This window comes from Nicotiana sylvestris, chromosome 3 (genome assembly GCF_000393655.2).
Source record: "Nicotiana sylvestris chromosome 3, ASM39365v2, whole genome shotgun sequence".
NCBI lineage: Eukaryota > Viridiplantae > Streptophyta > Magnoliopsida > Solanales > Solanaceae > Nicotiana > Nicotiana sylvestris.
In genome coordinates this window covers 116,913,633-116,928,555 of record NC_091059.1, presented here as the reverse complement: position 1 = coordinate 116,928,555, position 14,923 = coordinate 116,913,633, and the positions used below count along the sequence as shown (strand labels likewise).

General features: G+C 40.3%; 1 protein-coding gene across 1 annotated transcript; it reads right to left on the bottom strand.

The window, feature by feature from the left end:
- Nucleotides 1–9,494: 9,494 nt before the first annotated feature.
- On the bottom strand, nucleotides 9,495–14,577 carry LOC138887900 (uncharacterized). The gene is made up of 3 exons (XM_070169691.1): nucleotides 14,382–14,577; nucleotides 13,147–14,285; nucleotides 9,495–9,656 (listed from the first exon to the last, which is right to left on the bottom strand). The coding sequence occupies exons 1-3, from the start codon at nucleotides 14,575–14,577 to the stop codon at nucleotides 9,495–9,497; spliced, it is 1,497 nt and encodes a 498-aa protein (XP_070025792.1).
- Between the last annotated feature and the right edge of the window lie 346 nt (nucleotides 14,578–14,923).

The window sequence follows — 14,923 nt, the reverse complement described above, 5'->3', positions numbered from 1 at the left end:
GATAAAAGTTACAAAGTATGAGAGTAGATTAGGTCGTCATTCTTAAAGATGAACAGTAATGTGGAGGCATTAGAGGACACATATTTATACGTACGAGATGAGCAATGAAAGTAACCTGAGATTTTGTAGCAGACCTCAGTAACGAGAAATCGAGGTAAGTGTTATGGTATAATATGACCTATGAAGATGCAGTAAAGTCATACGAATGGATAACCATGTCAATAAAATACGATATAGCAGTATTCGTAAGTTTAACAAAATACCAAGCAAAGAACTTCAGGATTGGCTAAAAGCTGGAGGAGAAAGGAGAAGAGTGTCGCATAGGCACACTTACAGGGTCAGTGTCGTAGAAACTGCATAATGGAAGGTAGCAGCAGTTACGAGATTGGAAGGAATTCGAACACAAGTCATGGCGTGGGGAAGAGGCCTAAAGGGGGGAATGACCTGGCCTTAGAACTTATTCACAGAACAGTTGCCTAGATAGAAAAGGACTACTAAAGTATCCACAAGAGCTTTGGGATACGAGAATGATAGGCACATTAGTCAACATTTGAGGACGAATGTTCTAAAGGGGGGAATGATGTTACACCCCATATTTTCGTACATGAAAATACGCCATAAATAAATTAATGAGAGCCCGGAAGTGATATGTCACATTCCGAAGTACTACATTACGATGATGTCGCGCCCTGTAGTATTGTACGTGGAATTTGTCGTAAGGTAATTAACATCAGTCCAAGGAAAAGATTATTCGGAGATTATAAGGATTATGGTATTTTACAAGTGATTAGTTAATTCATAAAGGTAAAAGGGGGTGCAAGTCTGAGAAAACGAATTTTGTCAAAGTTTGGTATTTTGAGATTAAAAAAAACGGGTCAAGCGATAATACCCGATAATTATAAACTAGTACCATGCAAGGTACCACATGACCATGATAGTAAGATGTACAAGTTATATTAAAAGTGAGTAATATTTTAAGTAAGTGAGAATAATTCTCAACTTTGCGGGTAATTAATTAATTACCGGATAACGAGACATGACCTAATTAATTGGGGATATATTTGGATAAAATTAAAACTCCACTCCCACCCCCACGTGGCAGCCACTCCTTCTCCAAGAAATGACTCTTCATCTAGTTAATCTAGGTGGCAACTAATTTAAAAACACCTCACTTTTCTATATCCTATGTACAAGCACTACAAAAATCCATGATTCAGCCATTCTTTCCATCCAAAGATATTAGGCATTAAGTGATAATCACTACAAAGTCTATTACAACAAAACGTTAGTAAGATTTAGAAAATAAAAACGTGAATTCATTAGACACTTCAAGGGTCAAGCAAAATTTTCGTTAGCATCTCAGAAATGTGACGTTTTGAAATTCTAACGAAGCCCTGTATGATCGTTCTCAGGAATATCATACGGATGTTTCCCTACTTCAATCCGCCATTACATGTTCGTCACATAAGACGTGTATTAGAGGAATTGTCAAGAGAATCAGTCCAGGTATGTTAAGGCTATTTCTTCCTTCTTTTGGCATGATCCATACGATATAAACGAAACGTGCAAATGCACAAATTTCATAAGTGACTCTACTCATAGAAGTAATAGAAATATCCATGTTCTTTAATTCCCATGTGTCATAATATTTTATCATCTGTTCATGGGTCTCAAAAAAATATGAAAGTTGAAAAGATGTTACTTTTTGATATTGCTCAAGAGGCAAAATGGTCTTATGACATTCCGAATGATTTTACTGACGTACTTTTCATGCATTGCATTCATGTGCATTGACCCATGACAGATGGCGTTATATATGCGTATATATGTAAATATATGTATATTGGATATGGAAAAAGGTTATGGCATTATATACGCACTACCACCTGATCAGTTGGTATATGATGATGATGTTGCCCACAGTGGCTGAAATATGATTCAAACGGCGTTATATACGCATATATATGTATGTACTCAAACGGCGTTATATACGCGTATATATGTATGTATATATATGTATATGGGATATGGGAAAGGTTATGGCGTTATATACGCACCACCACCTGATCAGCTGGTATACGATGATGATTTTGCCCACAGTGGCCGGTATGATATAATGGAATGCCCTCAGAGGCTGATGATGTTATGAAATATGTACCTATGCACGACATGACATTCATACGTATATGCATGACGCTAAAAGTAATTTATGATTTGCAAAGTTATTTAGACTTGCAGGTTGAGTCATGTACCCTATACTTCTTCCATGTCTCTGATGTACTTACTTATATGCCTTACATACTCGGTACATTATTCGTACTGACGTCCCTTTTGCCTGGGGACGCTGCGTTTCATGCCCGCATGTCCCGATAGACAGGTCGAGAGCCCTCCAAGTAGGCTATCAGCTCAGCGGAAGATGTTGGTGCGCTCCATTTGCTTCAGAGTTGCTTGTTTGGTTAGTATGATTTGGATGTGTATTGTTTGGTATGGCGGGACTCTATCCTGACCTCTATAACATTTATATATTCTTAGAGGCTTGTAGACATATATCGTATATGTGAAAGATTGTACGGCTTTGTCGGCCTATGTTTGAGTTTATAAATGATTATATTGGCCTACTATGCCCGTATGTCACGTGTATATAATGATGTAATAAGAAAGATACGCTACGTTGGTACTCAATTGAGTAAGGTACCGGGTGCCCGTTGTGGCCCATCGGTTTGGGTCATGACACAAATCCTCTAAGATTATTTGACAACAAATGGGATAGGGTACCGGTCTACCCATAAGTATGTAGCAAAATTTGATATGATGACTCATAGACTCGGCTGCATTCCGAATGAGGTGGAGTCTTACCGATCCTTCGCTGAATGCCAATCTCATATACTACAAGGGCTCGTCAAACTAATTATCTACACCTGCAGGCGTGAATTTAGCGTCCCCAACAAAAGGATTCCAGTACGAATAACGTACTGAGTATGTAAGGCAGAACTGAAACATAACAATAAGTCAACATTGATTAAAGACATGTAAGAATCAACCTGAGTCTATGAAGTGCCACCGTATATACATACTTATCATACTCATATATATACAATGCTTCTCTTCGAGACTATTATCCCGATTTTATGATGCATGACTGCCCAACCAGCCGTAGCGCAGTAATATATGCATGACTGCCCGACCGGCCGTAGCTCGGTGGTAAATGTGTAACTGCCCAACCAGCTGTAGCTTGGTGGTAAATGAATGACTGCCCGACCGGCCATAGCTCGGTGGTAAATGAATATGCATGACTGCCAAACCAGTGGTAAATAGTGATACATAACTGTCCAACTGGTGGTAACTACCCGATCGGCCGTAGCACAGTGGTAAATGCATGAAGATGCATGTACATGTATCACTATATTATAAACATTAACATCTCTATCATATACCTTATTAGGGACATATTTAGACATGCTTGAATATCATTTTACAGGAATAACTAATATAGACATTCTTAATGTTAAGAGTAGAAACAATTATGAAATAACATTATGTTTACGTATTCTTACTTGGATCATGCCAAAAGGAAAGAAGGGATAGCCTTAACATACCAGAGCCGATTCTCTTGACAATCCCTCTAACATACGTTAATTGCGACAAAACTCGTAATGGCGGGTTGAAGTAGGGATAAATCCATATGATATTTTTGAAAAAGATTGTACCGTGCTCTCCTAGAGTCGCATCTGACGCTATTGTAGCGTTATAAGGATTCATATGAAGTCTTGTTGAGATTTCCATTAAGTATGCCGGCTATTTCTTTCTTACTTACAAAAATCTCTTAGTAGAATCATATTATGCATTTTGTATATTTCAGTAGTATTTTCAGGTGGCAACATAAATTTAGGCAGAAAATGTGAATTAGGTTTGCTTTAGCCTCAGTGAAGTGTACGGATATGTGTCCTTCTGCACACATTATTACATTGCTCTTGTAACACATATCTACTAAAATACTAAACTAATAACTGGATGCCTTCCTCCTCCGATATAGAAAGAAAGAAATATGTAGCACATAATCCACCTAATCTTCTAAGTGTGACACCTATGTAGGAACTTTAAGAGTCACTAAATTGAAATGGGGTGCGGCCACGTGGGGCTCAAAGACTTATCCAAAATTTTATAATTAACTAACTAATCTTTCACAAAAATCATTAATTACTAATTATCCACATAATTAAAAATTATCTCAAATTACTTAAAATATTACTCACTTTTAACACACTTTATATATACCCTACTATCATGGTCATGTGGTACCATATAAAATCAATACATACACTATTATTTTATTAAAATATCCATGTGAAAATACATATATTTTCTCAACTTCTAATTTTCCTAATCTTATATAAAGATTACGAATTTTCGTACGTTTAATTCTTAAAATGGTAAAAAGATAACCTTCTTTTATTGTGAGAAAATAATTTCTATCCTTACAATAAAGAAAATCTCATAAATTTTCTCATATTATGTATATAATTTAAAGCACGGAAGTAGTAATATTAATAACTATATAAAATTATATTTTTCAAACCTTTTTACAAAAATGATCCACTCAAAATACCACACCAAATGTATATAAAGGTGTCAATGTTATTAAACTCACGGGATGTAACTTGTATCTCGTGTAAATCGGGTCCAAATGGGCTCGACATTGAAGATATAGTGGGATTCCGGCTAGATACCTCAAAGAACACAAAGTCTCTCTCCGATTTGGGCATATTTCCATCGAATCTGGCTTAATTATGGTTTGCTTTACTTGTTTCCCTAATTCCGATTTGAAATTAGTTTGCATGTGCTCTTTTCTTTATTCTGTATGATTGATTTCTTTTCCTTATCATGATTGATTTCCTTTTCCTTATTCTGTATGATTGATTTTACTTCCCTCATTCTGTATGATTAATTTTCTCTCCTTATTCTGTGTGATTAGTCTTCTTTCCATGTTCGTTCTTTCAATTCCTACTACTATATAAACCCATCCCCTAATCCCCTTTGACGAACCTTATTACTGCTATTATTCTCACTATTCTATTCTTTCACTCGTTCAATTACTCTGTTACACTCGAATATTTCTTGAAACTGTTGGAATTTTTGGCCGGTTGAAAGCCAAGACCATAATACTATTAAACAACCTCCTCCAGTGCAAGCACTGCTCGTAGCCCTTCACGAGGCTCTTGTGAACTCTAACGGATTGGGGATTTGGGGTTCCATTGTCTTATTTCAATTGCTGCTATTGAATCACTACTGGTATTCTAAGTTCCCCACTCTTTTGCTCGTTTAAGTTTGCTACTGGTTAGTGTCCTTGACTCTTATAATTTTAACTAATTAACTCCCTTTTTGTTTGTCTATGACATGTGTGTTTTGTGTGCCCACATTGTTTGAACTTTTGTAAGAAAGCATGATTCAATGTCCTGGCTATTCTTGCATCCTTGGTACTATGTTAGTGTATGCTTTACTACAATTCTATGGTCTTAACAATGCCCTGCAGTTCCATGTTCTCTAGTAGTTGAACCCAGTAGGCTTCAACATATGTAATATGCTCTCATTATGTGAACGGATTCCGGCCTTCCTAACTTGTAAACTAATTTGTGTTCCCTACCTTGTCCTGTATCTCTATGATAAATCAATGTCTGTCTTTCTATCATGACCCAAATTTTATGGTAGGTCGTGATGACGCCCAACACCATTGTTAGGCAAGCCAACCCTAATCAACTAGTGAGTTCTCAAATAATTTATTTAAACAATCCCGTCATTTACATAACTTGAATTTAAAGAAAGTGATAATTAGCAGTTCATAATGACAAATATACAACCCAAAAGAAAAGTCTATTAATGTCTATGCCAAGAACTAGTGTCGCAAGTGCTAGGACAACTAGTAGAATATACAAAATAATGTAACTATCCTACTGCCTGGAACAGAATAGACAGTAATCACAAAAGAGGAGACTTCGGCATGCTGCTGAATGGCTCGGTAGAGGGTAGCTCACCGTGGAATCTCGGTCAATGATCAGGGATGCGCGCTGGCTGCGTAACTAGATGCACCTGCCTCAGATCCTGTACAATTAAGTACAGAAGCGTAGTATGAGTACATAAGCAATATGTACCCAGTAAGTATCGAATCTAACCTCGAAGAAGTAGTGACGAGGGGTCGACTTGATACTTACTAAAGTCAATAATAAGATAATATGAAGTTTAATATTTCAATTGACAATGTACATAGATAGAAACAAGTTCAAATAAGAAATAATAGTGAAAATCCTCTCATCAATCAATAAATCAAGGCCTTTCCTTCTTTTAAAACAAGTGGTCTTTCAAACAATAAATCATACAGATTATAAGAGGTTCCGATTCCATTATCACACATTTTCCACCGGGACGTTCGTCCCGATCCAACATAAAAGTAAAATGTGCACTACTGAGGATCGAACGGCCCAAACCATATTTATATACAATTACCAACTTACCGAGGTGAATGGCCTGTTCCCATGAAAATAGTGGAAATAATCATCCCGCGCGCGGAATATTCTTGTGATGCAGTTAAGTATAGATACAACTTAAATGTTTCTTTAATTCCCTACAAAATAATTATTTGCTTGAAATCCTTGAAATCATAACATTCTCAACGCAGTTTCAATCAATGCAATTCAACAATTTGTACTCTTATAACAGTACCTACAAAGCATGGTGTAAGCCTAGAACTACCCTGACAAAACAGGAATAGTAGACACGTACGGACTCTCGTAACTTCGTGGGTACGCGGCCCCCCACAATCAAATCACACATTAATAAAGTTCACCTATGGGGAGATTTTCCTCTTACAAGGTTAGAAAAGAGACTTACCTCGCTTCACGACCTACTTTACGGTCAAAGCTTAAGTCCAAACCCTCAATTTAGTGCCAAACACTCCAAAACTGTCCAAATAGCATAGAAACTAATCAATATAGGCTTAAAAGTTCATATCCCAACCATTAAGGTGATTCCCAATCCAAATTACAAGATTCCTAAAATTCACCTCTAGGCCCCCGTGCCTAGATTCCGAATTTTTTTTGAAGAATATTGTTACCCATAACCTAGGGATCAAGAATATATGATTTCTACTTCATTACATAACAAATTTCGTGGTTAAATCTTGTTTTTATCAATACCCTAGGTTTTCTCTAATCCCATAATTTTTTACTAATCTTTATGTGTTGATCTACCCAAAACCCAAGTATTAAACTCACATTAAGTAGAAATGACTTACCTCACAATTCTAGGTTGAAATCCCATCTTTGGAAACTCCCAAATCGCCCAAACAATGAAGGAAATGTGTCAAAAATGACACATTCCCGTATTAAATAAAGGCATTTCCTTCAGCAATTTTTGTACTTGCGGTTAGGGGACCGCATATGCGGTCTCGCATCTGTGAGGGGACGTCCGCATCTGTGGAGCTGGGCTGGGCTGGCTGGGACCGCTCCTACGGGTTCGCTTCTGTGGAAAGGGAGCCACATCTACGGTTCTTGGGCTCCTCCCCTTTGGCCGCACCTGCGAGGACTCGACCGCTTCTGCTATCTCGCACCTGCGGCTGACCAACTGTAGGTGCGGTTATGACAGATACCTGGAGCTTCAGCTCCTTCCAAAATTTTCTAACTTCACTCGAGCTTCGTCCAATTGACGCTCGAGGCCCCCGGGACCCTCCCGAACATACCGACAAGTTTGAAGTCATAAAACGGACTCACTCGAACCCTCGGAATGCTCGAAACAATGCTAAATCTAAGAATCACCCCCTAAAATCAATTGAATCAAACTTATGAACTTCAAGTTCTTCAATTTACTTCCAATGCGATAAAACACACTTATACTACTTGGATTGGCACCAAATTTTGCGTTCAAGTCTTTAATGGCAATACAAAACTATTCTCTATCTCAAACTCCGTTCAGACCTCGATAACACAAAAACCCGCTCCAAACCAAATATTTAAGAACTTCAAAATGCTTAAGGAATCTACTTTCACTATTAGGCGCCGAAATGCTCCCGGGTCATCCAAAATCCTATCCAGACATACGCCTAAGTCCAAAATCACCATACAAACCTATTGGAACTGTCAAATCCCGATCACGAGGTCGTTTACTCAAAATATTGACCGAAGACAAACTTGGCCTTTTAGGCCAGCCTTAAGGAACCAAGTGCTCCAATTTCAACCCAAACTCTTCCAAATCCCGAACCAACCGTCCCCGTAAGTCATAAATCAGTTAAAGAAAGTATGTGCAGTATTATTTAGGGGAACGAGGTTCTAGAAAATAAAACAACCGATCGGGTCATTACATTCTCCACCTCTTAAACAAACGTTCGTCCTCGAATGAGTTTAGATTCATACCTGGAGTGCTGAATAGGTATGGATACCTGGTCCGTATGTCCTCCTCGGTCTCCCAGGTCGCCTCCTTGACTAGTTGGCCTCTCCACTGGACCTTTACTGCAGAAATCCTATTAGATCTCAACTGGCGCTCCTATCTATCAACAATGGCAATAGGCTTCTCCTCATAGCCCAAGCTCTCGTCTAGCTGAATAGTATTGAAGTCTAACACATGGGACAGGTCGGTATGATACCTACAAAGCATAGACACATGAAAAACTGGATGAACTCCTGACAGGCTGGGAGGTCAAGCGAGCTCATAAGCAACCTCCCCAACTCTCCCAACACCTCAAATGGGCCTATAAATTTGGGGCTCAACTTGCCCTTCCTCCCAAATCTCATAATACCCTTCATCGGCGAGACTTTCAAGAGAAGCCTTTCCTGAATCAACTTTACCTTTTCCCAGGCATCTTTCACTGGAGCAATCTCAATGCTGGAATGATAGCTGTTGTTGTAAGCAAACTCATCCAAGGGCAAGAACTGATCCCACTGCCCTCCAAAGTGAATCACACATGCTCTAAGCATGTCCTCCAAAATCTAAACTATCGGCTCCGACTGTCCGTCGGTTTGTGCATGGAATGCTGTGCTAAGCTCCACACGGGTACCCAACTCACTCTGAACGGCTCTCTAGAAATGTGAAGTGAACTGAGGGCCTCTATCTGATAGGATAGAAACAGGCACACCGTGCAACCGAACTGTCTCCCGAATGTAGATCTGAGCCAACCTCTCTGAAGTATAAGTAGTCACAACCAGAATAAAACGTGCTGACTTGGTCAACCTGTCAACAATGACCCATAATGCATCAAACTTCTGCAAGGTTGGGGGCAACCCAATTATGAAGTCCATAGTAATGCGCTCCCATTTCCACTCAGGTATAGGCATCTGCTGAAGTAGGCCACTTGGCCTCTGGTGTTCATACTCAACCTGCTGACAATGCAAGCATCTAGCCAAGTACTCAACTATGTCGTTCTTCATTTGCCGCCACCAATAATGCTGCCTCAGGTCACGATACATATTCGTAGTACCCGGGTGAATAGAATACCGCAAACTATGTGCCTCCTATAGAATCCTCTCCCTTAAGCCATTGACATTAGGGACACATACGCGACCCTGGAGTCGCAGAACACCATCCTCTCCAATTGAAACCTCCTTGGCACTACCCTGTAACACTGTCTCTTTGAGAACTGCCAAATACAGATCATCAATTTGCCGGGCCTTGATCTGCCCCAATAATGAAGACTGAGAACAACACACACAAGGACCCGACTAGGCTCCAAAATATCCAACGTCACAAGTCTGTTAGACAAGGACTAAATGTCTAAAGCTAGTGGCCTCTTCTCTGCTGGAATGAATGCCAAGCTACCCATACTCTCTGCTTTCCTGCTTAAGGCATCTACGACCACATTTGCCTTGCCCGGATGATAAAGAATGGTGATGTCATAATCCTTTAGTAACTCAAGCCATCTACGCTACCTCAAATTGAGATCCCTCTGCTTGAACATATGCTGTAAGCTGCGATGATCAGTATAAACCTCACATGACACCCCATACAAATAATGCCTCCATATCTTAAGGGCATGAACAATCGTGGCCAACTCTAGATCGTGCACATGATAATTCTTCTCATGAATCTTCAGCTGACATGAAACATATGCAATAACTTGCCCTACTGCATCAATATACAACCCAAGCCTATGCATGAAGCGTCACAATACACAGTATACATCCCCAAACCGGAAGGTAACACTAGGACGGGTGCTATAGTCAAAGCTGTCTTGAGCTTCTGAAATCTCACCTCACAATCATCGGACCCACAGAAAGGAGCACCCTTCTGGGTCAATCTAGTCAGAGCTGATGCAATAGATGAAAAGCCATGCACGAATCGACGGTAATAACCTGCTAACTGTTACAACCCATATCCACATGTGTTAGTTCATGCCATATATTAGTTAACATAAATCCAAGAAGGAATTATCTTTGAGATGATAAGAAGTCAATCCTATTGGTCTTAAGTGATACAAGAGTGTATAAGGGTGATTAACCAGTATTAGAAGTTAAACGAATCAAGGATGTTGTAACTCGTATTTTCAGGTAATCTAGCGGTGCTTAATACACTCAAGAGGTCATTTATTAAGGTATTTTAATCATATAATATCCGTATCATAAGTCTTGAAGTCAAACGAGTTATGAAACAAAAGTCGACAAAAGTTGTCGCAACTTAGGTTCATAATTTTACTTAAACAGTAGGTCAAATGTTTCTAATATTTTCTCATAATTACAAGGAACTAAGGGGTGATCTACCCACCAAATTAAAGATCTATGAGTCTAGTTTCTAAGTCATTAAACCGTTCATCGATACGATCTCGGAGTAGAGAGATATTCGCGTTTTCGCGAGACTGCGCCAAGCACCTCTCTATGGGGCCCACTAAGTCGGTTTAAGATATTTGGACCTGTGGGAGGTTGTTTTAAAGGGTTTATGTTCTGTAAATACTCCCTCATGTTCTTAATATCAATCCTAGGTGATTTCAAGCCTTCTAAAGTGATTCTAGTGCCGAAAAACACTAATTGATCGCTAGTTTCGCTTTTTTGTTGTTGTGGCAGCATTGGAGGGATATTTCATGGAAATTTAAGGTCAAATTGGAGTTGTTCTTTCTGTATAAAGGTAAGGAACCTCTTACTCTATATGTATTTAAGATTATCCAAGTTGCGGCTAAGCCATTGAAGCTAGAACTTGTGAGATATATATCGAAAGGTTTGGTAGTAATGTTATTGTTTTGTGGACTGTTTTGCGTTGTTGTTGGGCTGCGTATTTTACTACTATCTTGTGGAGTTTTGGAGGAGGAAGGGTGTGGGGAAACACCATATATATGTAGGGTTATGGGCTGATAGTTATTCGTAACATTTCCAGATTGTTTGACACGACTATGGTGGTCGTCGTATGTATGGAGTGATTAGGCTGTGTGTGGACTATATTGGGAGGCTCAATATGTTTATTATTGATGTTGTTTGGGCTGTTTGGTGACTATTTTGAATGGTGTGAGGTCATATATATAGGGGAGGTGCTGTCCGTTTCATCGTAAAATAGGTTGTGGTCGATACATAATAGTTATGACGCTTAAATGATAACGATAGTATCGTTTCTCTTATTGTAGACTAAGGAGTTTTGACAATTGCATAGCTTGAGATTGGGGAAGTATATACAAGGTATGTGAGGCTATCCCTTTCCTTCTTTTGCACGACTCCGATTGTACATAATGTAATGAACGAGCTTCCAAGATACTCTACTCTTAGAAGCTAGCAGTACTTACATTGTTTTCCCTCTTATGGAACGATTGATGTTAATGTTGCTTCTCTTATTCTTATGTTATCAATGTTGTTCGTACTTCCTAAATCTTATAAGGTTCATAGTGAAGAGTTAGTCCTAATAACGTGTACAGAGGATACCGACCTTACGTCACTCCGAAAGGTTTAGAATGTGATTCCATGAGTCGAGCATGCATTATATATATGTATCTATTTTACTCTACCGAGCCACGCTATAGTTGGCCGGGTACGGCACCTATTGTGCAACCACTGATCAGTTGGGTTTTACCGAGCTCCACGTGGCCGGGTACGATTCTACCGAGCCTATTATGGCCGGGTACGATATGATGATGATGATGCCCACAGAGGCGAATGCTTTAAAGGTTTATGTATTTATACATATGTATCATGCATTTCATGTAAGTAGCCCTCAGAGGTACTAAGATGTTACAGGTGGTATATTCTTTATCCTTGCTTACATTACTGATCGTATTTATGGTTCCTTGCCTTACATACTCAGTACTTTATTCGTACTGACGTCCTTTTATTTGTGGACGCTGCATGTCGTGCTGCAGGTCCTGATAGACAGACAGGTGCAGCTCCCCCACCACAGTAGACTGTCCAGTTCAGCGGTGATTGGCGAGATCCCTTCTCCGGACTTGCCTTGGTCTTGGTATGCAATTTTTGTTATAGACATTATGGGTATGTCGGGGCCCTGTTCCGGCTATGTTGCAACACTTATGTTCTTTTAGAGGCTCATAGACAGGTGTCGGCTCATGTATAGTTTGGTATGCCTTGTCGGCTAGTTTTTGTTGTATAGTCTTTCATAGTAGCGTGGTAGCTCATACCTTATATGTAGTTTCTTGATTGTCTGGTCATCCCCTGCTATGTATATTCATGCCATCATATTTTATTGCTGGTTGTCCATGATCTAGGTCTACCATTTATATTGATCTCGTCAGCCTTAAAAGATAATAATGAAGGTTAGATGAAATGTACGTTGGTGCTCGGCAAGTGTGGTCGGGTGCTAGTCATGGCCCTTCAGTTTGGGTCGTGACACTAACCCCAGGAAACTCCTGATCTCGATCACTGAAGTAGGACGTGACCAACTCTGAACTACCTCAATCTTCTTGGGATCAACCTTAATACCCTCTCCTGACACAATATGCCCCAAGAATGCCACTGACTCTAGCCAAAACTCGCACTTGGAGAAGTTAGCATATAGCTTCTGTTCTCACAAGGTTTGAAGCACTACTCTCAAATACTTCTCGTGCTCCCCCAGGCTACGTGAGTATATCAAGATGTCGTCAATGAAGACGATAACAAAGGAATCAATATAAGGTCTGAACCCCCTATTCATCAAGTCCATAAACACTGCTGGGGCATTAGTCAAGCCAAAGAACATCACCAGAAACTCATAATGACCATATCTAGTACGAAAAGCAGAATTTGGAACATCTGAGTCCTGAATCTTTAATTGATGGTACCCTGATCTCAAGTTGATCTTAGAGAACACCCTAGCACCCTGCAAATGGGTGAAAAAATCATCAATACATGATAACAGGTACATGTTCTTGATGGTATCCTTGTTCAACTGGTGGTAATCAATGCACATCCGCATGGTCCCATCCTTCTTCTTTACAAACAACACCAGTGCACCCCAAGGTGACACACTTGGTCTAACAAACTGCTTTGCTAACAACTCCTCAAGCTGCTCCTTTAAATCCTTCAACTCTTTTGGATCCATATGGTACGGTGGAATAGATATAGGCTGGGTACCTGGATCCAAATCAATACAGAAATCAATATTACGATCCAGCGGCATTCCAGGAAGATCAAAAGGAAACACATCGGCGAACTCCCGGACTATTAGAACTGAATCAATTGTCGAAGACTCTACGGTGGTATCCCGAACATAAGCTAGATAAGCTAAACAACCCTTCTCGACCATATGTCGAGCCTTCAACAAATAGATAACCCGACTAGATATATTAACTGAGGAACCCTTCCACTCCAACCTTGGCAACTCTAACATTGCTAATGTAACAGTCTTGGCATGGCAATCTAGGACGGCGTGATATAGAGATAATAGATCCATGACCAGGATGACCTCAAAATGGGTCATATCAAGCAACATGAGATCTGCTCTAGTCTCGAAACCACAAAATGTGACCACACATGACCGGTAGATTCGATCCACAACCACAGAATCTCCCACATGAGTGGACACATGAACAAGAGTACCTAAAGGCTCACGAGTAATATCTAGGAAATGAGCAAATAGAGATAGCACATATGAATATGTAGACCCTGGATCAAATAGTAGTGAAGCATCCCTACCGTAAACGAAAATAATACCTATGATAACGACATCTAAGGGCAATACATCTGGTCTGGCCGGAATTGCATAGAATCTGGCTGGAGCATCGGCCGATTGGCCTCCACCTGACTGAGCAGTAGCTGGCTGACTTCTCCCTATCTGGACTCTACCTCTAGGATGGCCTCTACCGATCTGTCCCCCGCCTCTGGGAGGCTGGGCAACCGGTGCTGCAATCATGAGCTAATAACCCTACTATACTGCCTTGCCCAGAAGTTCGGGACAAAATCTCTTCATGTGACCTAGATCCCCACACTAATAACAACCCCGCGGTGCCATAGACTGCTGTCCTGAAGCCTGAGTCTGTTGATCTGAATACTCGCTAGAAGAACCATAAATGGCTGGAGGACGATATGAACTCTCTGGCATGGTACTTAAGTAAGCACTAGAAGAACCCGGATGACCAGAATACCCGCCGGATGAACTCTGAATAGCTGGTGGACGGTAAGAACTCTCGGGCATCGCACTAAAATAAGGCCTCACTGGAGCACCTCGAGGAGGTGGTGATGGTGCTTAATATGGGGGCCTGCTAGGATGACCCCTCCTGAAGTGACATCTGCCTCTATCTGGGGCACCTCTGAACTTTCCAAAACATTAGGCCTTTTTATCCTGCTGAATCTGCTCTCTACCCCTCTGGCGATAGCCCTCAATCCTGCGAGCAATCTCTACCACTAGCTGATACTCAATACCCATCTCCACCTCTCTGGCCATGCTAGCCTGAATACTGGGGTGCAACCCCGCAACAAATCTCCGCACTCTTTCGGCGTTCGTAGGAAGTATCATAAGTGCATGGCGGGACAACTCAGAA